Source organism: Hyperoodon ampullatus (genome assembly GCF_949752795.1).
Source record: "Hyperoodon ampullatus genome assembly, chromosome: 3".
Taxonomy (NCBI): Eukaryota; Metazoa; Chordata; class Mammalia; order Artiodactyla; family Ziphiidae; genus Hyperoodon; species Hyperoodon ampullatus.
The window spans coordinates 106,650,986-106,672,094 of record NC_136916.1 but is presented as its reverse complement, the minus strand read 5'-3'; the positions used below and the strand labels follow the sequence as shown (position 1 = coordinate 106,672,094).

General features: G+C 46.1%; 1 protein-coding gene across 1 annotated transcript; it reads left to right on the top strand.

The window, feature by feature from the left end:
• Window positions 1-16,898: 16,898 nt before the first annotated feature.
• LOC307049451 (granzyme H-like) lies at window positions 16,899-19,783 on the top strand (the record flags this gene model as incomplete). The annotated part of the gene is made up of 5 exons (XM_079699029.1): window positions 16,899-16,952; window positions 18,025-18,185; window positions 18,600-18,735; window positions 18,937-19,194; window positions 19,607-19,783. 5 exons carry the CDS (start codon window positions 16,899-16,901, stop codon window positions 19,781-19,783), a joined length of 786 nt encoding a protein of 261 aa, XP_079555155.1.
• Between the last annotated feature and the right edge of the window lie 1,326 nt (window positions 19,784-21,109).

The window sequence follows — 21,109 nt, the reverse complement described above, 5'->3', positions numbered from 1 at the left end:
AAGAAGAAATTGGACTTCCCTGGTGGCACAGTGGTTAAGAATCTGCCTGCCAATGCAGGAGACACGGGTTCAAGCCCTGGTCCAGGAAGATCTCACATGCCGCGGAGCAACTAAGCCTGTGCACCACAACTACTGACCCTGCGCTCTAGAGCCTGCAAGCCACAACTACTGAAGCCCGTGCACCTAGAGCCCATGCTCCACAACAAGAGAAGCCACCGCAATGAGAAGCACATGCACCACAACAAAGAGTAGCCCCTGTTCGCTGCAACTAGAGAAAGCCTGCGTGCAGCAACAAAGACCCAATGCAGCCAAAAATGAATGAATGAATGAAAATAATTAATTAATTAATTAATTAATTAATTTTTTAAAAAAAGAAAGAAGAAATTATCACATCCCCTCCCCGAGGGAAGAAATTAGCACATCCCCTCCCGAAGGCTGGCCATTCCAGGGGACATTTGCCAATCTTATGGCCTTTTTACCTTACTTCCTCATCTCCTCTCCCATCTCTATTCTATAAAAGAAACTGGCATCCAAACCAAGATAAGATGTTTAGTTTTGAGACTTTAGTCGGCCATCTTCTCGGTCTGCCAGCTTTGCGAATTAAGTCCTATACCTTGCCTCAATACCTCGTCTCTGATTTATTGGCCCATCATGCAGCAAGCAGAGTGCAGTGGACTCGGTAACACAGGTTCTATCATCTGAGCGCAGGTGGAACTGACAGTGTTGACTTTCATCTGAATCTTTAATCTCCCTTCCCACCTTCACATGATTCCACCTGAGGGGCCTAGATCTCTTGATCCCTGTGGGAAGTCCACAGGGATAAAGCATTTGTGTTTGTTTTTATTGCTGGTTACACTCTGTAGAAGTGCTATTACATGAGACTCTAGAACAAGTCATTTGTTTTCTAGATGTGAAGATCCTGCTCTGCTCACTGGAGCATCCTTGTCCCCTAGGGGAGAGGGTAGCAGGGAGGGAGGAAGAATGAACAAGGGCAGCCTTATTTCTTTTACTCTAAAAGTAGCAGGTAGGAATGTCATTGCACACATTCAGATGGTAGGAAAACCCATATGAAGTATTTGTTTGAAGGCAATTAGAATCTGAGTCTACACGCTCAGCCTGTTGGATGGACGAAAAACATGATCTGCAAGCTCCTGCCTGTGCAGATGAAACTGGAATCAGGGAGGCCCATGTGGTCTGGACAAATGGAGAAGCGTCTCTGCTCTTTAGGCCATCATGGTTACTGCTGCATCCATACAGTCCAAGACGACCTAGACTTTTCAGACTTAGAAAGGAAAGGCTTGGAGGCCACATGTAGAGTATGTGATTTTTTGCTGAGCAAGGATCTCCCTGTGCTGGGCTCACCTCGCCAGACACTCCTAGCAGCCATCTATCCAAGGTCTTGCACTGCTATGCAGCACTGCTTGGGAGGTGAGCGTCAGTTCTAGCTCTGTGATGGTGCCATCCTGCCCCCAAAACACACCATGCTCCTCTGTGGCATGGGGTCAATACGTTGGGATCACGTAACCCTCAAAAGCATGCCGTTTCCCATTTTTGTGCACAAAGCATGCAGCAGCGTAATCTCCTAATGACCTGGGAACTTTTACAAAGGAAGAGCAGTGATGTCACACAGCTTCTGATTTAGAGCTGAAAAAAACCCTAAAACATACTAAGGACCTGGCTCCTTGATTGAAAAAGACAAAAAGGAAAATATAGAAACAAAAAAACACAGCATTTTAAAAAGTTGCCCAGCCACATACATGTTCAGCTCAAGTATTACATTTATTTTGAGGAAATGGTTTTATGATTTAAAACAGGTTTAAGAATCTTTGTTGTAGACCCTCATTCTCCTTTGAGAGATGAGGGAGACAAAGTCCCAGGAGGGGGTAGTGACCTACTGGAGGCACCATAGAGTTAGGACAGAGCCTGGACTGAGCCAGGCTCCCTGACAACCAAGCCAGCAAGAAGCCTTCCATGTGTTCTAACCCCTGCCCTTGTGATGACTTCCTGGCATCCCTGGACAAGACATGAGCCTCTGCTCAGACACCTACCTCCCCAGAGAGCAAGCCTCTGGGCTCCCGTGGCAGCCATTCTCTGACAAGTATTCAAAACACCTTCCTGGTGAGCTGGTCTGTCTGCTCATGGGCACACTTGGATGGAGGCAGGTAAGTACCTGAAACATGCTGATTCCTTCAAATCTTCTTGTCCTTAGAAGTATCCTCTGTCCCCCACCTTCAAGGAAACAATTCTTGCCTTGCTTAAAGATCTCTGTAATGGAAATAAAAAATGAAATGCAGTAAAACATCTCCGCAATGACCTCTAACGAAATGCCTCTACTCACCAAGACCCTCTCCCATCACCCCTCCTGCCCTCCAGACCCACAAGAAGACTCAGGTCCCAGTGTGGTTGGAGAGAGAACTGCCAAGCCAGCTCTGGGTCGAGAGACCTAAAGGGATGCAAGTTTTTGCTAATTTCTCTTGGGAATGTGCATTGGAACAGGGATGGCTCTGCCTTCCCTGCCCATGACCATACTTCTGCCAATAGCACTCACTGTGGACTTGCAGAACTCCCAGGGTTTATTTCCTGTCTTGGTATCCCACACAATACCCTTTTGGCCAACAAACACATTTCACTATGAAAAAAGTTCAGCAAAAGTTTCCTTTCTTTCCAGAGGCATATTGCTAGACTACGTTTCTTATTCAGAGTCAAGAGGCTCAATGAAACTGTGTTAATCAGGTAAGACAAAGAAAATCACATCTAAGCATGTAATAGTCAAATTAATGAAAATCAAAGATAAAGAGAAACAGTTGACCATAGGCAGAGGGGAAAAGAAGTTACATTACTTGAGGGGAAACAAGAATCACAACAAGCTTCTTGTCAGAAATAATGGAAGTCAGAAGGCAGGGAAATAACATTTTAAATGATTGAAAGAAAAAATAGGCAACATATTTCTGGAATTCAACCTAGAATTCTATGTCCAGTGAAAATATTGTTCAAAAATGAAGACAAAATAAAGACATTTTCAGAAAAACAAAGGTAAGAGAATTTGTTGCCATCAGACCTGCACTGCAAGAAATACTAAAAGAAGTCTTCAGGCTGAAAGGAGATGATTCCCCCATTTGTAAGCAGGAAGGGAAAAATAAAAGTGTAAAATATGGACTCAAGATGGTGAAGTAGGAAGACCCCGAGCTCACCTGCCCCCAAGAACACATCAAAACTACAACTACATATAGAGCAACTCTTGCTGAGAATAACCTGAAGACTAGCAGAATAGCTCTTCTACAACCAATGTTATCAAAGCACATACACGCACACACAGGGAGTCTGGGAAGAGGAGGAGATGATATCTAGGCAAGACCTTTATCCCTAGTGATGACCCATAAAATGAGGGGATGTCACAGACTCAGGGATCTTCACTGTGAACAGAGGGGGTTTGAGACTCATATTAGGCACCCCAGCCCCGGGGTCTGACACTGAAAAGGTGAGACCCATTAGCTGGTTTAAAAATCATTGGGCTTACTGGAGGGCTCTCCCTAGACTCCACTCTTGAAGAGTGCACAGACTTGTTCCCAGTCCCCGCACCAAGGCAGCATACTGAAAACTGCCCGTGTTTTTTTTTTTTTCTTTTTTTTAAGAAAAAAAGGGAGAGAACCCAAATAAATAAAATAAGAAATGAAATCAGTGAAGCTACAACTGATACCACAGAAATACCAACAATCATAAGAGAATACTGCAAAAAAGTTATATGCCAACAAATTGGACAACCTAGAAGAAATGGATGAATTCCTAGAGACATACAATCTTCCAAGACTGAATCAGGAAGAAATAGATTATCTGAACAGGCTGATAACTAGAATTGAAATTGATTCAGAAATCAAAAATCTCCCAGTAAACAGAAGTCTGGGACCAGACTGGTTGACAAAGGAATTCTACCAAATATTTAAAGAGTTAACACCTATCCTTCTCAACTATTCCAAAATAATGAAGAGGGAACACTCACGAACATTCCATGAGTATAACATTACTCTGATACTGAAACCAGACAAATACAAAAGAAGAAAGAAAGAAAGGGAAGGAGGGAAAGAAAGAGAAAGAAAGAAAGAAAGAGAGAGAGAAAGAAGAAAAGAAAGAGAGAGAGAGAAGGAAGGAAGGAAGGGAGGGAGGGAGGGAGGGAGGGAGGAAGGAAGGAAGGAAGGAAGGAAGGAAGGAAGAAAATACAAAAAAGGAAAATCCCTGACCTACATAAATGCAAAAATCCTCAATAAAATATTAACAAACCAACTTCAACAATACATTAAAAGGATCATACACCAAGATCAAGTGGGATTTATTCAAGGGACAGATGGATGGTTCCTTATCTGCAATTCAATCAATCCTACACCACATTAACAAAACAAAGAATAAAAATCATATGATCATCTCAATAGATGCAGATAAAGCATTTGACAAAATTCAACATCGATTCATGATAAAAACTCTCAACAAAGTTGGTATAGAGTGAACATGTCTCAACATAATAAAGGCCATTTATGACAAACCCACAGCTAACATCATATTCAACAGTGAAAAGCTGAAAGCTTTTCCTCTAAGATTAGGAACAAGACAAAAAAGCCCACACTCACAATTTCTATTTAACATAGTATTGGAAGTCCTAGCCACAACGATAAGACAAGAAAAAGAAATAAAAGCATCCAAATAGGAATGAAAGAAGTAAAATTGTCACTATTTGCAGATGACATAATATTATATATAGAAAACTCAAACAACTCCACCAAAAAAAAAAACTATTAGAAGTAATAAATGAATTCAGTAAAGTTGCAGGATACAAGATGAATATATGGAAATCTGTTTTTTTTATACACTAGTAATGAAATCTCAGAAATAGAAAAAAATCCCAATTACAACCCATCAAAATAAACAAAATACCTATGAATAAATTTACTCAAAAAGGTGAAATATCTATACTCTGAAAACTATAAAACATTGATTAAAGGAAGTTGAACAAATAAATGGAAAGATATCACATGTTCAGGGATTGAAAGAATTAATATTATTAAAATGAGTTATGACCCAAAGCAATCTACAGATTTAATGCAATCCCTATAAAAATACCCATGCCATTTTTCAGAACTAGAACAAATGATCCTAAAATTCATATGCAAAAACAAAGGACCCCAAGTAGCCAAAGAAATGCTGAGGAAAAAGAACAAAGCTGGAGGTATCATCCTCCCTGACTTCATACTGTACCATAAAGCTACCACAATCAAAACAGTATGAAATCGGCACAAAAACAGACACAAAGATTAATGGAACAGAATAGAGAGCCCAGAAATGAACACATGTACATAAGGTCAATAAATATACCACAAAGAAGGCAAGATAATACAATGGAGAAGGGCTTCCCTGGTGGCGCAGTGGTTGGGAGCCCGCCTGCCGATGCAGGGAACACGGGTTCGTGCCCCGGTCCGGGAGGATCCCACATGCTGCAGAGCGGCTGGGCCCGTGGGCCATGGCCGCTGAGCCTGCACGTCTGGAGCCTGTGCTCCGCAACGGGAGAGGCCACAACAGTGAGAGGCCCGCGTACCACAAAAAAAAAAAAAAAAAAAAATACAATGGAGAAAAGTCTCTTCAATAAGTGGTGTTGGGAAAACTGGACAGCTACATGTGAAAGAGTAAAATTAGAACATTTTCTCACACCATATACAAAAATAAACTCAAAATTTATTAAAGACCTTAAACCATTAAATTCTCAGAAGAAAACATAGGCAGTGCACTCTTTGGCATAGGTCTCAGCAATATATTGGGGGTTTTTGGATATTTCTCCTCAGGCAAGGGAAACAAAAGCAAAAAGAAACAAATGGGACCTAATTAAACTTAAAAGCTTTTGCACAGCAAAGGAAACCATCAACAAAACCAAAAGGCAACCTACTGAATAAGAGAAAGTATTTGCAAGTAATATGTCTGATAAGCAATTAATATCTAAAATATATAAAGAACTCACACAACTCATTATAAAAAAAAAAAACCCAATTGAAAAATAGGCAAGGCACAGGGAACTATATTCAATATCCTGTGACAAATCATAATGGAAAAGAATATGAAAAGAATATATATATGTATAACTGAATCACTTTGATGTGCAGCAGAAATTAACACAACATTGTAAATCAACTATACTTCAATTAAAAAAGGTTTTTAATGGGCAGTCATCTGAATAGACATTTTTCCAAAGAAGACATGCAAATGGCCAACAGATACATGAAAAGATGTTCAACATCACTAATCATCAGGTAAATGCAAATCAAAATCACAGTGAGATATCACCTCACACTTCAGAATGGTTATTGTCAAAAAAGACAAGAAATAACAAATGCTAGCAAGGATGTGTTGAAAAGAAAAAACTGGTACCCTGTTGGTGGGAATATAACTTGGTATAGCCACTATAGAAAACAGTACTGAGGTTCCTCAAATACTTAAAAATAGAACTACCATGTGATTCAGCAATTCCACTCCTGGGTATATATCTGAAGAAAACAAAAAAACTAGGTCAAAAAGTTATACCAATGTTCACAGAAGCCAAGCTATGGAATCAATCTCAGTGTCCATCCACAGATGAATGCATAGAGAAGATGTGGCATATATATATGCACAATAGAATATACTCAGCCATAAAATAAACAATGAAATTTACCATTTGCAACAACATGGATGGACCTGGAGGGTATTATGTTTAGTGAAATAAATCAGATAAAGACAAATACTGTACATTTTCACTTACACGTGGAATCTAAAATATAAAACAAATGAACGAATGTAATAAAACACAAACAGACTCATAGATACAGAGAAAAAAGCTAGTGGTTACCAGAGGGGAGAGGGTAATGGGAGAAAGAAGATAGAGGAAGGAGACTAAGAGGAACAAACGACTAGGTATAAAATAAATAAGATACAAGGATGTAATGTACAACAAGGGAATATAACCAATATTTTATAATAACTTTAGAGTCAGTATAAACTGTAAAGATACAGACACCTGAAACTAATATAATATTGTAAATCAACTATACTCTAATTTTTAAAAAGTGACTAAGTGGAAAAGTATTTATATCAATTTCTTACATGGATTATTGACTTTAAGGCAAAAAATGCTTTAGTATTTATGGCATATAGTGGTGAAATGTATGACAAAAAGAACTCAAAGGGTGAGAAGGAAGACAAATGAAAATGTATCATTACAATGTTCATATATGAAATGGTATAGCATGAATTCAAGGTTGCTTGTAATATGTGAAGGAGGCATATTGTAATCCTAGAGTAATAGCTAAAATAATATATAGATATATAACTAAAAGCCAATAAAGAAGACAAAATGAGATACAACAAAATATAGCAGGAAAAGTAGGGCAAAAGAACAAAGAATAAATCACATTAATAGAAATCAAATAGCAATACGATATTCTTCAATCCAACCCTATCAGTAGCTGCATTAAATGTAACTAGATTAAATACTCCAAAGGACACAGATTGTTAGTCTGGATAAAAATGCAAGACTCAACTTTGTGCTGTTTAATGAGAAACATCTTAAATATAAAGACATGGATAGGAGGAAAGTAAACTTATGGGGGGAAAAGAGATGTATCCTGCAACACCAATTTAAAAAAAGCCTTACCCATGGTATATGCTGTTTAACTTTAGAACTTTTGGCCATCTGAGAGATGAGATAGAGTAGAATAATTATTTTCTTTTTTTTCCTTTTCTTATGTCTATTTATCTGAATAAGAGTGAAGTTGAGACTTTATTATTTTTTACATTTATTTTACTGTAAACGCTCAGGTCTTTTGTCCATTCTATCAGGTTTTTGTTCTGTTTCTTCTGGATTTAGAGGTCTTTGAATATTAGATTAGCTCCTTAATTGTGACATAGGTTGCAATAATTCTTTACAAGTTTGCTGCATGTAATTTGAATTTTCTTACACTCTTCTTTGATATACAAACTTTAAAATTTATTTTTTCAAATCATAACTTATTTATCAGTCTTTCTTTTTTTTTTTTTTTGTGGTATGCAGGCCTCTCACTGTTGTGGCCTCTCCCACTGCGGAGCACAGGCTCCGGGCGCGCCCGCTCAGCAGCCATGGCTCACGGGCCCAGCCGCTCCGCGGCATGTGGGATCCTCCCAGACCGGGGCACGAACCCATGTCCCCTGCATCGGCAGGCGGACTCACAACCACTGCGTCACCAGGGAAGCCCTATCAGTCTTTCTTTTAAAGTGTATGAATTTAGAGTCATTGCTAGAAAGGCTATCTCCACTCTCATTTTCTAAAGGACTTTACCTATGTTTATTTCTAGGCAATATATGGTTTTATTTTGTGTATTTCAGTATACAAATATCTAACCTATTTGGACTTTATTCTGGTGGTTTCCGTAAGATACTGCTCCAACTTAATCTCTTAACAAATGACTATCCAGTTGTTCCTAAATCATTTATTAAAAGTCCATCTTTTCCCTTATGATTTGAATTGCTACTTTATTATAAACTTCATTTCCATATATACTTGTGAATGTTTCTGAATTATTCCATTGTGTTTCACTAGTCTCTCTCTCTGTTCATGATACAACACCACGTTGTTTTTCTGAAAGAATTTTTATAGGCGTTCTTAAGATCTGATAGGCTAACCCTCTGCTGTACTATTCCTTTTTCTTTTTAACAATTTCCCTAGTGATTCTTTCATGCTTATTTTCCACACAAATTTTAGAAACAATCTAGACCTTGTGTAACACCAAGTGAAAAAATTGGGTGGGTTTTTAAAAAATCACATCATATATATTATGTTTGTTTATTTATTTATTTATTTATTTATTTATTTATTTTTTGGCCACGCCATGTGACTTGTGGGATCTTAGTTCCCCAACCGGGGATTGAACCTGGGCCCTCAGCAATGAAAGTGCAGAGTCCTAACCACTGGGCTGCCAGGGAATTCCCAATATACCTATGATTTTTTAATTTTTTAATTTTTTTTAATTTTTTTAATTTTATATTTTATATTTTTTATTTTTTTATTAGTTTCTGCTTTATAACAAAGTGAATCAGTCATACATATACATCTGTTCCCACATCCCTTCCCTCCTGCGTCTCCCTCCCTTCCACCCTCCCCATCCCATATATATTATTTTTATAATCACATTTATATATTAGCTTTGGGAGAATCAGTACCTTTTTGGTGTAGATCTGTCATATGTGAGAACTAAGAATATCTTGCTGTTTCTAAAGTCTGTTTTTGTGTTTTTCAGAAGTTCTTTAACATTTTGCACAAATAGGTTTTTCACAATTCTGGTTAAGGTTTTCCTAAGCCCAGCCCCTCATCTTCTTTTGCTGCTACTATAACAGATTTTCTTCCCAACTATATCTTCAAAGTGGTTATTATTTGTATATATGAAAGATACAGATTTCCTTTTAATTTTGAAATAATCTCCAGCTTATAGAAAAGTTGCCACTGCAATACAAAAACTTTTGTCTTCGGGCTTCCCTGGTGGCACAGTGGTTGAGAGTCCGCCTGCCGATGCAGAGGACACGGGTTTGTGCCCCGGTCCGGGAAGATCCCACATGTCGTGGAGCGGCTGGGCCCATGAGCCATGGCCGCTGAGCCTGCGCGTCTGGAGCCTGTGCTCCGCAACAGGAGAGGCCACAACAGTGAGAGGCCCGCGTACCGCAAAAAAAAAAAAAAACTTTTGTCTTCCAGACCCATTTGCGAGTAAAGTTACTGACATGATGCTCCATCAAATTCTCAAATACTTTAGAGTGTAATCCCTACAAACAAGGACATTCTTACATAACCACAGTCCTACGATCAAACCCAGGGAATTAACATTGATGCCACCAATACCATCTAATCCTCAGACAGTGAGAAACCTGGCTCATTAGCTTCATATGTTGACTTATTTGATTAATCCCACAGAGATTTATATAACAGATCTCTCACTCATCTTCTCCAAGTGCCTCCCCTGATCCCCCCACCCAGGCTCTGGTGATCCACATCAGGCAGCCCCTTCATACCAATGCCCAACTCACCCTATTTATCCTGCTCTGACACATCCCGCCCGACTCCCCACCCCTCTACCGCCCCGACTCCATGAAGGCCTTTAAATCTCCCTTGAGCTCCGATACCACCTAATAGCCAGTCCCTGTTTGAACACCCTCTTCAACAGACTTGGGCATCCACTCCCTGCCTCACATGTATTCTAATTACTCATCCAGGCTGCCCAGTGCAGGGTGTCCAAGCCCATGTAGGGAGTGTGTCCACACAGGAGAGAGGCCTGGAGTGGGCACATTCCCACCCCACGTAGGCTTGGCTTGGACACCACACTCTCATTTACTGTGGCTCCCCTGCCAGAATCCCTACTGAGTGTGCTTTGTTTCTTTAAGGTTTTGTTGCTTTTTAAGAGACTTGGGATCAAGATATTTAGAACCAACAATATTTTCAATTCCATGACTCTCTCCTTCTTTTCCATTATGGGGACATGATCGGGATAATTTGTTGAGCAAATGGTACAGGGACATCAGAATGCAATTCTCTGGATAGTGGTGTGGGAATTCTGCTTTGGCTGCCTGGCATCCATTCTCACTTCACGTGGTATCAGTAATTCATTAAAAAGAGTAACTCTGGGGACAGGCAAACTTCTTCTATTCTCAGTGCACGTGGGTTGGACAGAGCAGACCCCAACCTATCCAAAGACACTGACCTAGGCTTAGACGGATCAGTGGTTTCAATGGCTCTGACTAACTCTCCAGACCCCTAAAGCAATGTGGCAGACTCTGCTTTGCTATGACTGCCGTTGTGTATCTCCCATCCCACACGCTCTCCTTACATGACGGCAACACTCCTCCTGCTGGGAGGTGGGGTCTATGACCTTTCCTTTTTAATCTGGTGGGGGCTCTTGATTGCTTCAATTAGTGGAATATGGTAGAATAGATGCTTCTGCCTGGCTCATTCTTTTTTTTAGCAGATGCTCATTCTGGGGAAGCCAACCACTGTGTTGTGAGGAAGCCAAACAATCCCATGAACTGAGACTACTTGAGGGGACCTTGTGAAGAGAAACCAATGGGCCCGGTGAACAGCAAGCACTAACCACTGGGTAGGTGTGAGTGAGCCTTCAGATGATTCAGCTTCCAGGATTCAAGCTTCCCTGACACCAAGGGGAACAGAGGGATGCTATCCACACTGTACCCTGACCAAAATGCAGATTCATGGGTAAATGCAATGTCACTGCTGTTCTTAACCCACTCAGTTCTTTATAACTGGAATAAGCCCTCTTCAGCATCACTCTCACACCATTCTGTCCATCCCATACCAAGGATCTCACCATCCTTGTCTGATCATGACGGCTTGTCTCCTCCACCAGAAGCAAGAGATCTTATCTCCAATGTTTCCCACAGTCTCACACAAAAAGAGGCCTCAATACACAATCACCCTTGTGATCTAAAGAGAACCACAAAAATTAAGGTATTCTTGAATCTATCATCATGAGACCCAGGTTGCTAGGGCTCAGGGACCTGCTATTGGCTGATACAACATCTCCAACTACCCCTACTTGGAGCTGCCTTTCTTGTTTTCTGCTGCTGTGGTGGCGCTGAGCCGAGAGCTACGGGTCCTTCCGTGGTGACTGACAGTTCATGCTCCACTCAGACCTCCGGACTTGATCAGACAGAGCTGTGAGACTTTCAGAGAAACCTCATTTGATAAAGGTCACAACACCAGAGGGGACCCTCGGGGTTAAAGGACCAGAAGGAAGCAGCGGCGACTCAGATCTGGGCAGCCTTCCTGGAGAGATGCTCCTGCTGGCCCTCCTTCTGTCCCCCAGTGGGGAGGCAGGTAAGTGACTGTCCTCACCATCAGAGGTCCAGTCCCATCCTGCACTGGAGCAACCCTGCTCAGATGCTACACTCATTCATATCCGGGCCCTGGTCCATCTCTAGGAACTTTCTGAACTCTGGTCAAATTCCCTCAAAGACCAGCAAATCTGCTCCCATCTCCCCTCTCCAGGCTTTGGCTCCATGAGCACAGCGGGCAGACTGTAATCTTTGTTTCAGGCAAAATCATCGGAGCCATGAGGCCAAGCCTCACTCTCATCCCTACATGGCATTTCTTGAGTACCATGTTTCAGAGAAAAGTTTCATCTGTGGGGGTCTCCTTGTGCATGAGGACTTCGTGCTGACAGCAGCTCACTGCTGGGGAAGGTGAGGAGCAGCACCTGGGCCCCCACCCCTCTGTAGACCCCTCACAGGGAACCCTCTTCTCAGGGGCTGCAGACCTGGGCCACCAAGTAACATAGGAGAGCTCTTCAGAGGACAGGTGAGCTTTGGGGAGAGAGGAACAAGTCAATGCGAGTGGCCCGTGGAGAGAAGGGACTGATCAAAGGTGGGATGGAAGGAAGCCGAGGTTGCACCCTGGAGTCCAGAGTGCAGATGTGAGAAATTCCTGGTTTTCCTTAGAGACAGTCAAGCTCTGTGCAGGACTGAACACCCTAAGTGGACTCCAGGAACTTGCACCCAGCCCGGACTGCCAGGAAGCAGGCAGCACAGAGATGCTCAGCCCCAGGTCCCATACCTAGAACTTTCTCCCCTCCAGTCCCGCCCTGTCCCAAGCTGTGCTCTTTCCTCATGGCTCCTGGGCTGTATCTCCTGTGACTCCACCTCCCTTTCTGCTCTCGATGCAGCTCAATCAACGTCACCCTGAGGGACCACAACATCTACCAGCAGGAGAGGACCCAGCAGGTCATCCCAGTGAGAAGAGCCATCCCCCACCCAGGCTATGATCATAATAAGTGGGTCAACGCTATCATGTTACTGCAGGTAGGGCACGTGGCCGCACTGGTTCTTGCACACTTTCATCCCAGGGTTTTGAATCCCCCATGACCTCATTCCTGTCCCTCCTTCTGGTACGACCCCTTCAGTTGTCCCAGGGCAGTGAGGAATGCAACCCCATAACTGTCCCATAGGCCTCTGTGGGCCAAAAGTAGGTTAGAATGCCTTCAGCGGAGGAGGAAGGCCTACCTGACCGCGGCTGTGAGCCCCATCAGGCTGCCCTGGAGGAGGGAGCTGGTGAAGCCAGGGATGGTGTGCAGTGTGGCCGGCTGGGGGCACCTGGGCGTGAACAATCCAGTGGCAGAGAGACTGCAGGAGGTAGACCTTGAAGTCCAAAGGGATGAGGAATGCATCTCTCGCTACAAGGATTACAACACCACTACCCAGATATGTAGAGAACCCAAGAAAGAGGAAGGGTCCTTTTTTGGTGAGATCCCAAGCATTATCCATGCAAAGCCCTGGGCACAGACAAGCTGTGAGGGTCCGGGGAAGTGGGAACTAATCATATTCCTGTGTCCCCAGCCTTGTCTCCTATACAGTCTCTGACCTGTTTCCCTGGGGGCATGGAGACTGTCCCACCACCACATATGGGCAGAGGCTTCCTTGAGGAGGAGAAGGGGAGATTGTCAAGGCCAGGCTGAATCCTCAGGACCAACAGCCCCTGATATCAGCCAGGGCCCCCAGCAGAGACCATCCACCCTGGGGCGGCACGGAGGACCACACCTGAAGAAGGTCCGGCTCAGCCCTTCCTCTCTCTGCCCACAGGGCGCCTCTGGGGGCCCCCTTGTGTGTAATGGCATAGCCCAGGGCATTGTCTCCTTTGGAGAAGAGAATGGGACACCTCCAAATGTCTACACCAGAGCCTCGAGCTTTCTGTACTGGATCCAAAAAACAATGAGCTACTATAAACTGCAGGGACCAGACTAACGTGCCCCTGGGATGGATCCCTCCATCTCCTCTTGGGTAGAGGTCAGAATGGCACTGGGCCAAAAGGGGGTGAAGGGGGGACTGCCTGGAACTTAATAAACTTTCATCTCTTGAGCAAAAATCATTGATTCCTATTTTATTCATTCAAACACATTCGTTAGGCACCTACTGTGTCTGGCAACCATCCGTTCACATTTCTGATCTGTTATGGGCTTCCCCCTCCAACACACCACCCACCCTTCCAACTCTAGAATAAAAATTCCTGCTGCAGGGCTTCCCTGGTGGTGCAGTGGTTGAGAGTCCGCCTGTCGATGCAGGGGACATGGGTTCGTGCTCCGGTCCGGGAAGATCCCACATGCCGCGGAGCGACTGGGCCCATGAGCCATGGCCGCTGAACCTGCACGTCTGGAGCCTGTGCTCCACAACGGGAGAGGCCACAACAGTGAGAGGCCCGCGTACCGCAAAAAAAAAAAAAAAAAAAAAAAAAAAAAATTCCTGCTGCACTGACAGCCAGCTCCCTCCAGTCCCTCGTCCCCAGTGCCAGCTCCCCCTGCCAGGCTGACCATGGGCTCCATCAGAAAAGGGAGACACTTCCTCAGGAGAACACGACCCTCCCCTCGAGGACCCTCTTATCGCATCCATATGCCGTCCTCCTAACCCACACCCACTCCCCTGCCCCACCCTCTCCCAGTGCCAATGTGGCAACATAGGAGAATCCAGATTTGGAAGGAGGACCACATGAGAAGCTCTGGGGTTGAGGGGGACACTTCTCAACCCCAGAAACAGAAATGTGGGGAGGCTTTAGAAATGTGTAATGCTCCCCATGCAGAGTTCCCTCTCCACATCAGAGCAGCCAGAGCTCTGAAGGCTGAGAGAGTTTCAGGAGGGGCTTCAGTATTCCCAGGCCCAGCTCAAGTGCCTGTCCCAGCTCTGTCCTGGAGTCCTGAGCGCAGGACCCTGTGCAACCTCTTGTGTCCTGACGGCACATCCTCCCTCAGCCCCAAGTGAACTTGAAGGCGCTCTTCCATCTTTTTTTTTTTTTTTTTGGCGGTACGCGGGCCTCTCACTGTTGTGGCCTCTCCCGGTATGGAGCACAGGCTCCGGACGCACAGGCTCAGTGGCCATGGCTCACGGGCCCAGCCGTTCCACGACATGTGGGATCTTCCCAGACTGGGGCACGAACCCGTGTCCCTTACATCGGCAGGCGGCCTCTCAACCACTGCGCCACCAGGGAAGCCCCTGAATTTTTAATATAAGAACATATTCAGAAAAGCAACCTCATTTTTAAAACATGCAGCTTAGAGACAGCTGGGCTGAAGAGAAGAACTGGTTGGCTGAATGTTTGCATGGTGAGTGAGCTTCATCTCTGGCAAAATGTGTTTTGGGTATAAAAGTAACATATATTCATCATAACATATTCATCATAGAAACTAACATATTCATCATAGAAACTAACATATTCATCATAGAAAGACAATTAAATATAGAACATATAAGAAAATTAAAATTACCAAGAATTCCACCATCCCAAGATAATCATCGTTCATGCTTAAGCATGTTTCCTTCCCCTCTTTTTCTATAAGTCCATAGAATGCTGTTTCTTCAACTGACTTGGGGTTGGGTTGTGGAGAACTCCTCATGCCTTCCCCGCCATCACTCTTCCTTCTGTCCTCATACTGGTGAGAGTGGTGGGATCATCTGCAAATGTTTAGGATTACTATGCCCAGGGCCATCAGAGACCTGGTTCTCTGGACAGAGAATACTTAGTGGGTAGTAATTATTAGGATGACCAGCATCCGTTTCCTCTTCAGTGCACACCAGTAAGCAGCATTTCTATAGAGGAAGCCCCTCCCCAGTCACAGGCACCCTGATTTGAGTGGGACAGCCCCCATCTCAGCTCGAGGGGTGCTAAATACTTCAGCACAACCCAATCAGTCACTCACTTCCAATGGACCCAGTGATGGTTTGTTTTGGTCAAGTGAATATCAAGTACAGGAATTTTGTTCAAGATTGTGGGATAAGAAAAGCTCTCTTGGACTTACCCGGTGGCACAGTGGTTAAGAATCCACCTGCCAATGCAGGGGACACGGGTTCGAGCCCTGGCCCGGGAAGATCCCACATGCTGCAGAGCAACTAAGCCTGTGCACCACAACTACTGAGCCTGCACTCTAGAGCCCGTGAGCCACAACTACTGAGCCCACATGCCGCAACTACTGAAGCCCACATGCCTAGAGCCCGTGCTCTGCAACAAGAGAAGCCACTGCAATGAGAAGCCTGCACACCGCAACGAAGAGTAGCCCCTGCTCGCCACAACTAGAGAAAGCCTGCATGCAGCAATGAAGACCCAACACAGCCAAAAATAATTAATTAATTAATTAAAAAAAAAAAACAAAAAGCAAAAAAACACCAAAAAAAAAAAAAAAAGGAAAAGCTCTCTTTGTTGGAGAATGTTTACATTTAAAGAAGCAATTCTAAACACTTCAAAAATATGAGGCCGGGATGGTGGCAACATAAGAAATGGGGTTGCTGCGTGGGGTACCTGGGTGTGTCCAGGTCTATCTGCTCCTAAACCAAGTCCAGCCTCTACCTCACAATGGCACCAAGCAGACCCCCCTCACCATAGTCCTTGCCATCTTATTCTCTACCCACAGATTCTAGGTCTACTCCAGCTGACAGCCAGCCTCTCAAGGGCAGGAGCTGTGTCTCTCATATTACACAATAGGACCTAGCCTATTGTGTAATTATTCAGGATTTCACCAGAATCGAAAAAGAACCAAGAGTCGAAAAATGAAGATATTCTTGATTCAGTCACTGAGGGGCTTCTGGGACCCAGCCCCTGTGCTGGCTGAACCACAGCCTTCACTTCCTTGTTCTTTCTTTTTGTTTTGTGACTCAGTGGTGGGAGTACAAGTGTGGTGACAGTGTTGTTCTCACTTAACCCACGGCAGAGAATGTGGATGACCACGTTGCATGCTGACACCCGGCTCGGGGGTGGGGGGAGCACAAGTCTGGGAGGTCTGTGTGTGCACTGAGCCTGCCCTCCTTCCTTCCCCTGTGTTTTGTGTCCGGAAGGAAGAAACACCAGCAGCTCCAACCTGGGCCAAACTTCGGGGAAGATGCAGCCTCTCCTGCTCCTAATGGCCTTTCTTCTGCCCACCGGGCTGGGACTGGTGAGTGACAATCCCCATTCTTGAGGCCAGAGCCCATCTCACTAAACCTACTGTAGTCCTGACCCTTCTGCCCAGCTCAGCTTTCTCAACCCCAGCTCCCATCCCAAACCCAGACTAACAATTTCGATGCTGCATAGACACTCAGCGAGGATGGATGGCAGAAAGGAAGGGTGGGTCTTAGCCTCTCTCTCACCAGCAGGGAAAGTGGGTTGTGTATTTGGCAGAGGATGTGAAGCTACAAAACACAGGTAATTAAAATCCCTCACTTCAACCCAGGAATAGGCAGCTCAAGTGAACCCACTTTGTATAGGAATTGTCAGTGGACCCAGCTTAAGAACCAATGAAATTTCTCAGTGCCCTCCACCCCTCACTCCTGCCCAGGAGAGGAACCCAGGGGGTGATTGATCAGAAGTGGCTAGATGACACCCAAAGCTCTCCTGGGGTGGAGACTCTGCCCCAGGACCCAAACAGCTCATTTTCTGCCCCGTCTCCTCCACCTCCCAGGCCCTCGGCTGCTCCACTGTCTTTGGCAGTGCCCTCCCCCCATCCCTATGGCCTTGAATTCCACCAGCACTATCCCCACCAAACCTCAGCCTAAAGCTAATTGGAGGCTATTCACTCTTGCAGCCAAAACACATTTACTGAGATCCTAGGTTGTGTTAGGCCCAAGGACCTGAGGATTTTAGAAAATCCAATTCCATAAGCTCATAGGTAATTATTAGAAAATGGCACAAATCAAGATGTTAGCAGAGGCTTAGAGGGGTCCCAGAGACTGAGTGGGAGTGAGGGCTCATCAGGGAGTCCCATCCACGATTCTCTGGGCCTCCACCATCGGGAAGGCAGACCCGCCCCCTCCACACATGTGTCTGATGCAGGACCTGGAGAACAAGCACTGACTGACCCCTTTCTCAGAGGGAGATTCTGAGGCTTGAGGTTCAGAAAAGGTTATCCGGCTGCAATGAAAACCTGGGGGACCCTCCCCCGGTGTCTGCAAGGCGCTGTCAACCTCCCTGACCGCCACCTCCCTGAGCCTCCATCCTGACCACACCTCTCCCATCACCCCATCTTCCAGCCTTTTCTTTCAGAGGAGATCATCGGGGGCCATGAGGCCAAGCCCCACTCCCGCCCCTACATGGTGTTTGTTCAGTTTCTGGTTAAGGAGAGTTGGAAGAGGTGCGGCGGTGTCCTCGTGCAAAAGAACTTTGTTCTGACGGCTGCTCACTGCAGAGGAAGGTGAGGGGCGGTAGCCAGCCTACCCCTCCTGAGACCCCGAACAGGGACCCCGGCCCCTCCCCTGGGGCTGAACCCAGGGGAACCCCTCCCTCACCCTGAGATCGTGGTAACTCAGGACCACAAGACCTCATCAAACAAGCCATCTTAAGAGCCGCACTAGGGTGACGAAAAGCTGAGAAATGGGGCAGGTAAGTTTTGAGGTCAGAGGTGAGAGCAAGAGGCAAGGTTGAGAAGCGAGGGCCCACACGGGTCAGATAGAGCATCAGTGGAGGATGAAAGCGTGCACAGAGTCAAAATCCAAACTCAGAGTAATTTCTCCATATTGCCTGAGAAAGCTCCCAGGTTCCCTGCCTTCATGTCACTGAGAAGCACAGGGCACAGAGGCCCCACACTCCTGCTCTGCTCTCTGTGCAGTTTAATCAACGTCACCCTGGGGGCCCACAACATCAAGAAACAGGAGAGGACCCAGCAGATGATCCCAGTGAGACGAGCCGTCCCCCACCCAGACTACAATCCTAAGAACTACTCCAATGACATCATGTTACTGCAGGCAAGGAAACCTCCCCACTCCTCCTGCCCTCTTGGGGACAGATCGTTTCCCCTCCACTACCTCCTGTCCCTTTCCTCCCTCCCATCTGGCTGCCTGACCAGTCCCAGTGGCTCAGGTGAGGGTGGTGGTCAGTGCAGCCTCATCATGGCACCCAAGCCCAGAGGCCTTTGGCTGAGCAGGACTCTTGCCTCTTTCCCTCAGCTGGAGAGAAAAGCCAAGGGGACTGCAGCTGTGAGGACCCTCAGCCTGCCCAGGGGCAAGGTTCCGGTGAAGCCAGGAAAGGCGTGCAGTGTGGCCGGCTGGGGGCAGGTGGCCGTGGGCACTCCAACCACCACCCTGCAGGAGGCAGAGCTGACGGTGCAGGAGGATCCAGTGTGCAAATCCCTCTTCCCCGGCTATTACAGCCAGGCCACCCAGATTTGCGTGGGGGACCCGAGGAAGGTGAAGGCTGCCTTCAAGGTCAGGTTCCTCGCATCTAAGCACACAGGCCCCGGGGAGAGGATCTTGGGGAGGTCTGGGTAGGGGACAGGCCATATCCTCATCCTCAGCCTGAGAGCTTGGTCAGCCAGGTCCACTAATCCAAAATTTAATTCTCTCCCCTCAGTGGATCAGGGTTGGGGGTGAGAAAGGATCAGTCATCCCATAGCTGCGTTATCACCAGAGTTTCCATGAGGACTGACAGAAAGGTAGACCTGAGTCGAGCTGCAAAGAACAGTCAGAGCAGGCTGGACCCCAGGAGCGAGGGACGCGACCAGGCCTCCTCTGGCCCAGATCTTCCTCACAGCCCCTGACAGAGACCACCCAGCCTGGGGTGGCAGGGAAGACAGGACCAGAAGGAGGCCCACTCAGCCCTTCCTTTCTCTACCCACAGGGTGACTCCGGCGGGCCCCTCGTGTGCAGAAACGTGGTCCAGGGTATTCTCTCCTATGGAAGAAAAAACGGGACATCTCCAGGAGTCTTCACCAAGGTCTCACACTTCCTGCCCTGGATAAAGAGAACAATGAAGCGCCTCGAACAGCAGCTTGAGACTGACCTTTTTCTCTGCTGACCATCATTCTGGGGCAGCGGCAAGAATCCCATAGGGGTTAGCAGTGGGATCACAGGGCCACAATAAATGGATCTCTAGAGTGATTACGACTGAATTCCTATTTATTCATTGAACCACCTCAGTATGCAACCACACTGCTCCAGGATGCCCTCTGCTGTCAGTTCTGGGGTTTGCGTCCCCCTTTCTCCCCAGCCCTCACTCCTCCCTAAATCCCATGCTGTCTGTATAGAGTCTCACTGATTTCTCAATCATGCCTCTTTGGTGCTTAGCCTTCTGCCAGGTCTGAGTCTAAAGTGAGGTCCATTAAAAATGACAATCTTCTCTCCCCCAAAATGGTCCTCTCTGGGCCTTAGAAATTTCTTACCTTCTCTAAGCCAACCACTGTCACCAACCCCTCTTCAATTTGGCAGAGCAAAGAACAGGTCAGAGGAAGGAGAATAAGTCCAGGGACCTAGGAGGTCAGGGGGTCATGCCATGGACACTCAGTTTCCTGTTTCCAGGGCCTCTCTCTCCAGTGAGGGCAGGCTTCTCCCATAACCAGGACCGTCTAGAGCTTAGGAGGCTGAGATGTTCCCATGATGGCCCTCAGCCTCACTGGGGTCCCATCTTCCCACTCTGCCCTGGGCCCAACATGGGACTCAGTCAACCTTGCTCCCTGTCTACCATCCCACACCAGCCCCTGTTTTCTATCTGAGTGCCCTGGCCACCAGCTCCTTTCCCTTCCACCTCATGCTGTTTTGAGCCAGCCTCCCTCTCATCTCCCTAACAGAGCTCCCAGGGCCCCATGTGAATTCTCCTCCTTTGCCCGTCCCCTCCAAACCTCACTTGCCAGCCAATACCTGCTGCTTATCAGAGGAGCCAGTACCCATCTCCCACCTGGGTGGGGCCAGCTCAGGCCCTGGATCCAACCCAGCATCCCCCAGGGGCTCAGCCACCTCCAAGGCCTGTGTAGTCACTCAGCAGCCTAAGCCCTTTTCAGCCTGGCCTGGGCTTGGACCCCTGACTCTCCCTGCTGACAACCAGATTATGGCAGCCATGTGAGCCAGAGGGACCCAGGGCTGCTGGGTGGGAAAGTACCACTTTGCCATCCATCAGTAGATCAAATGTTGACCTCTCTCTGTACCAGCACATAACAGGCTCTGTCTCTGCCATTGGGAAACGTACAGTGATGAGAAATTTCCTCTAAATTCTGCTGGTTCCTCTCCTTCCACTAGGAAGTTCAGTTTGACACAGACGGAACTGTATTTGGAATCTGGAAGAAATCTTGTCTTGAAAATAATTAAATTCTCTGTATTTTAGCTGGATTGCACATTAGAGTTTCACAGG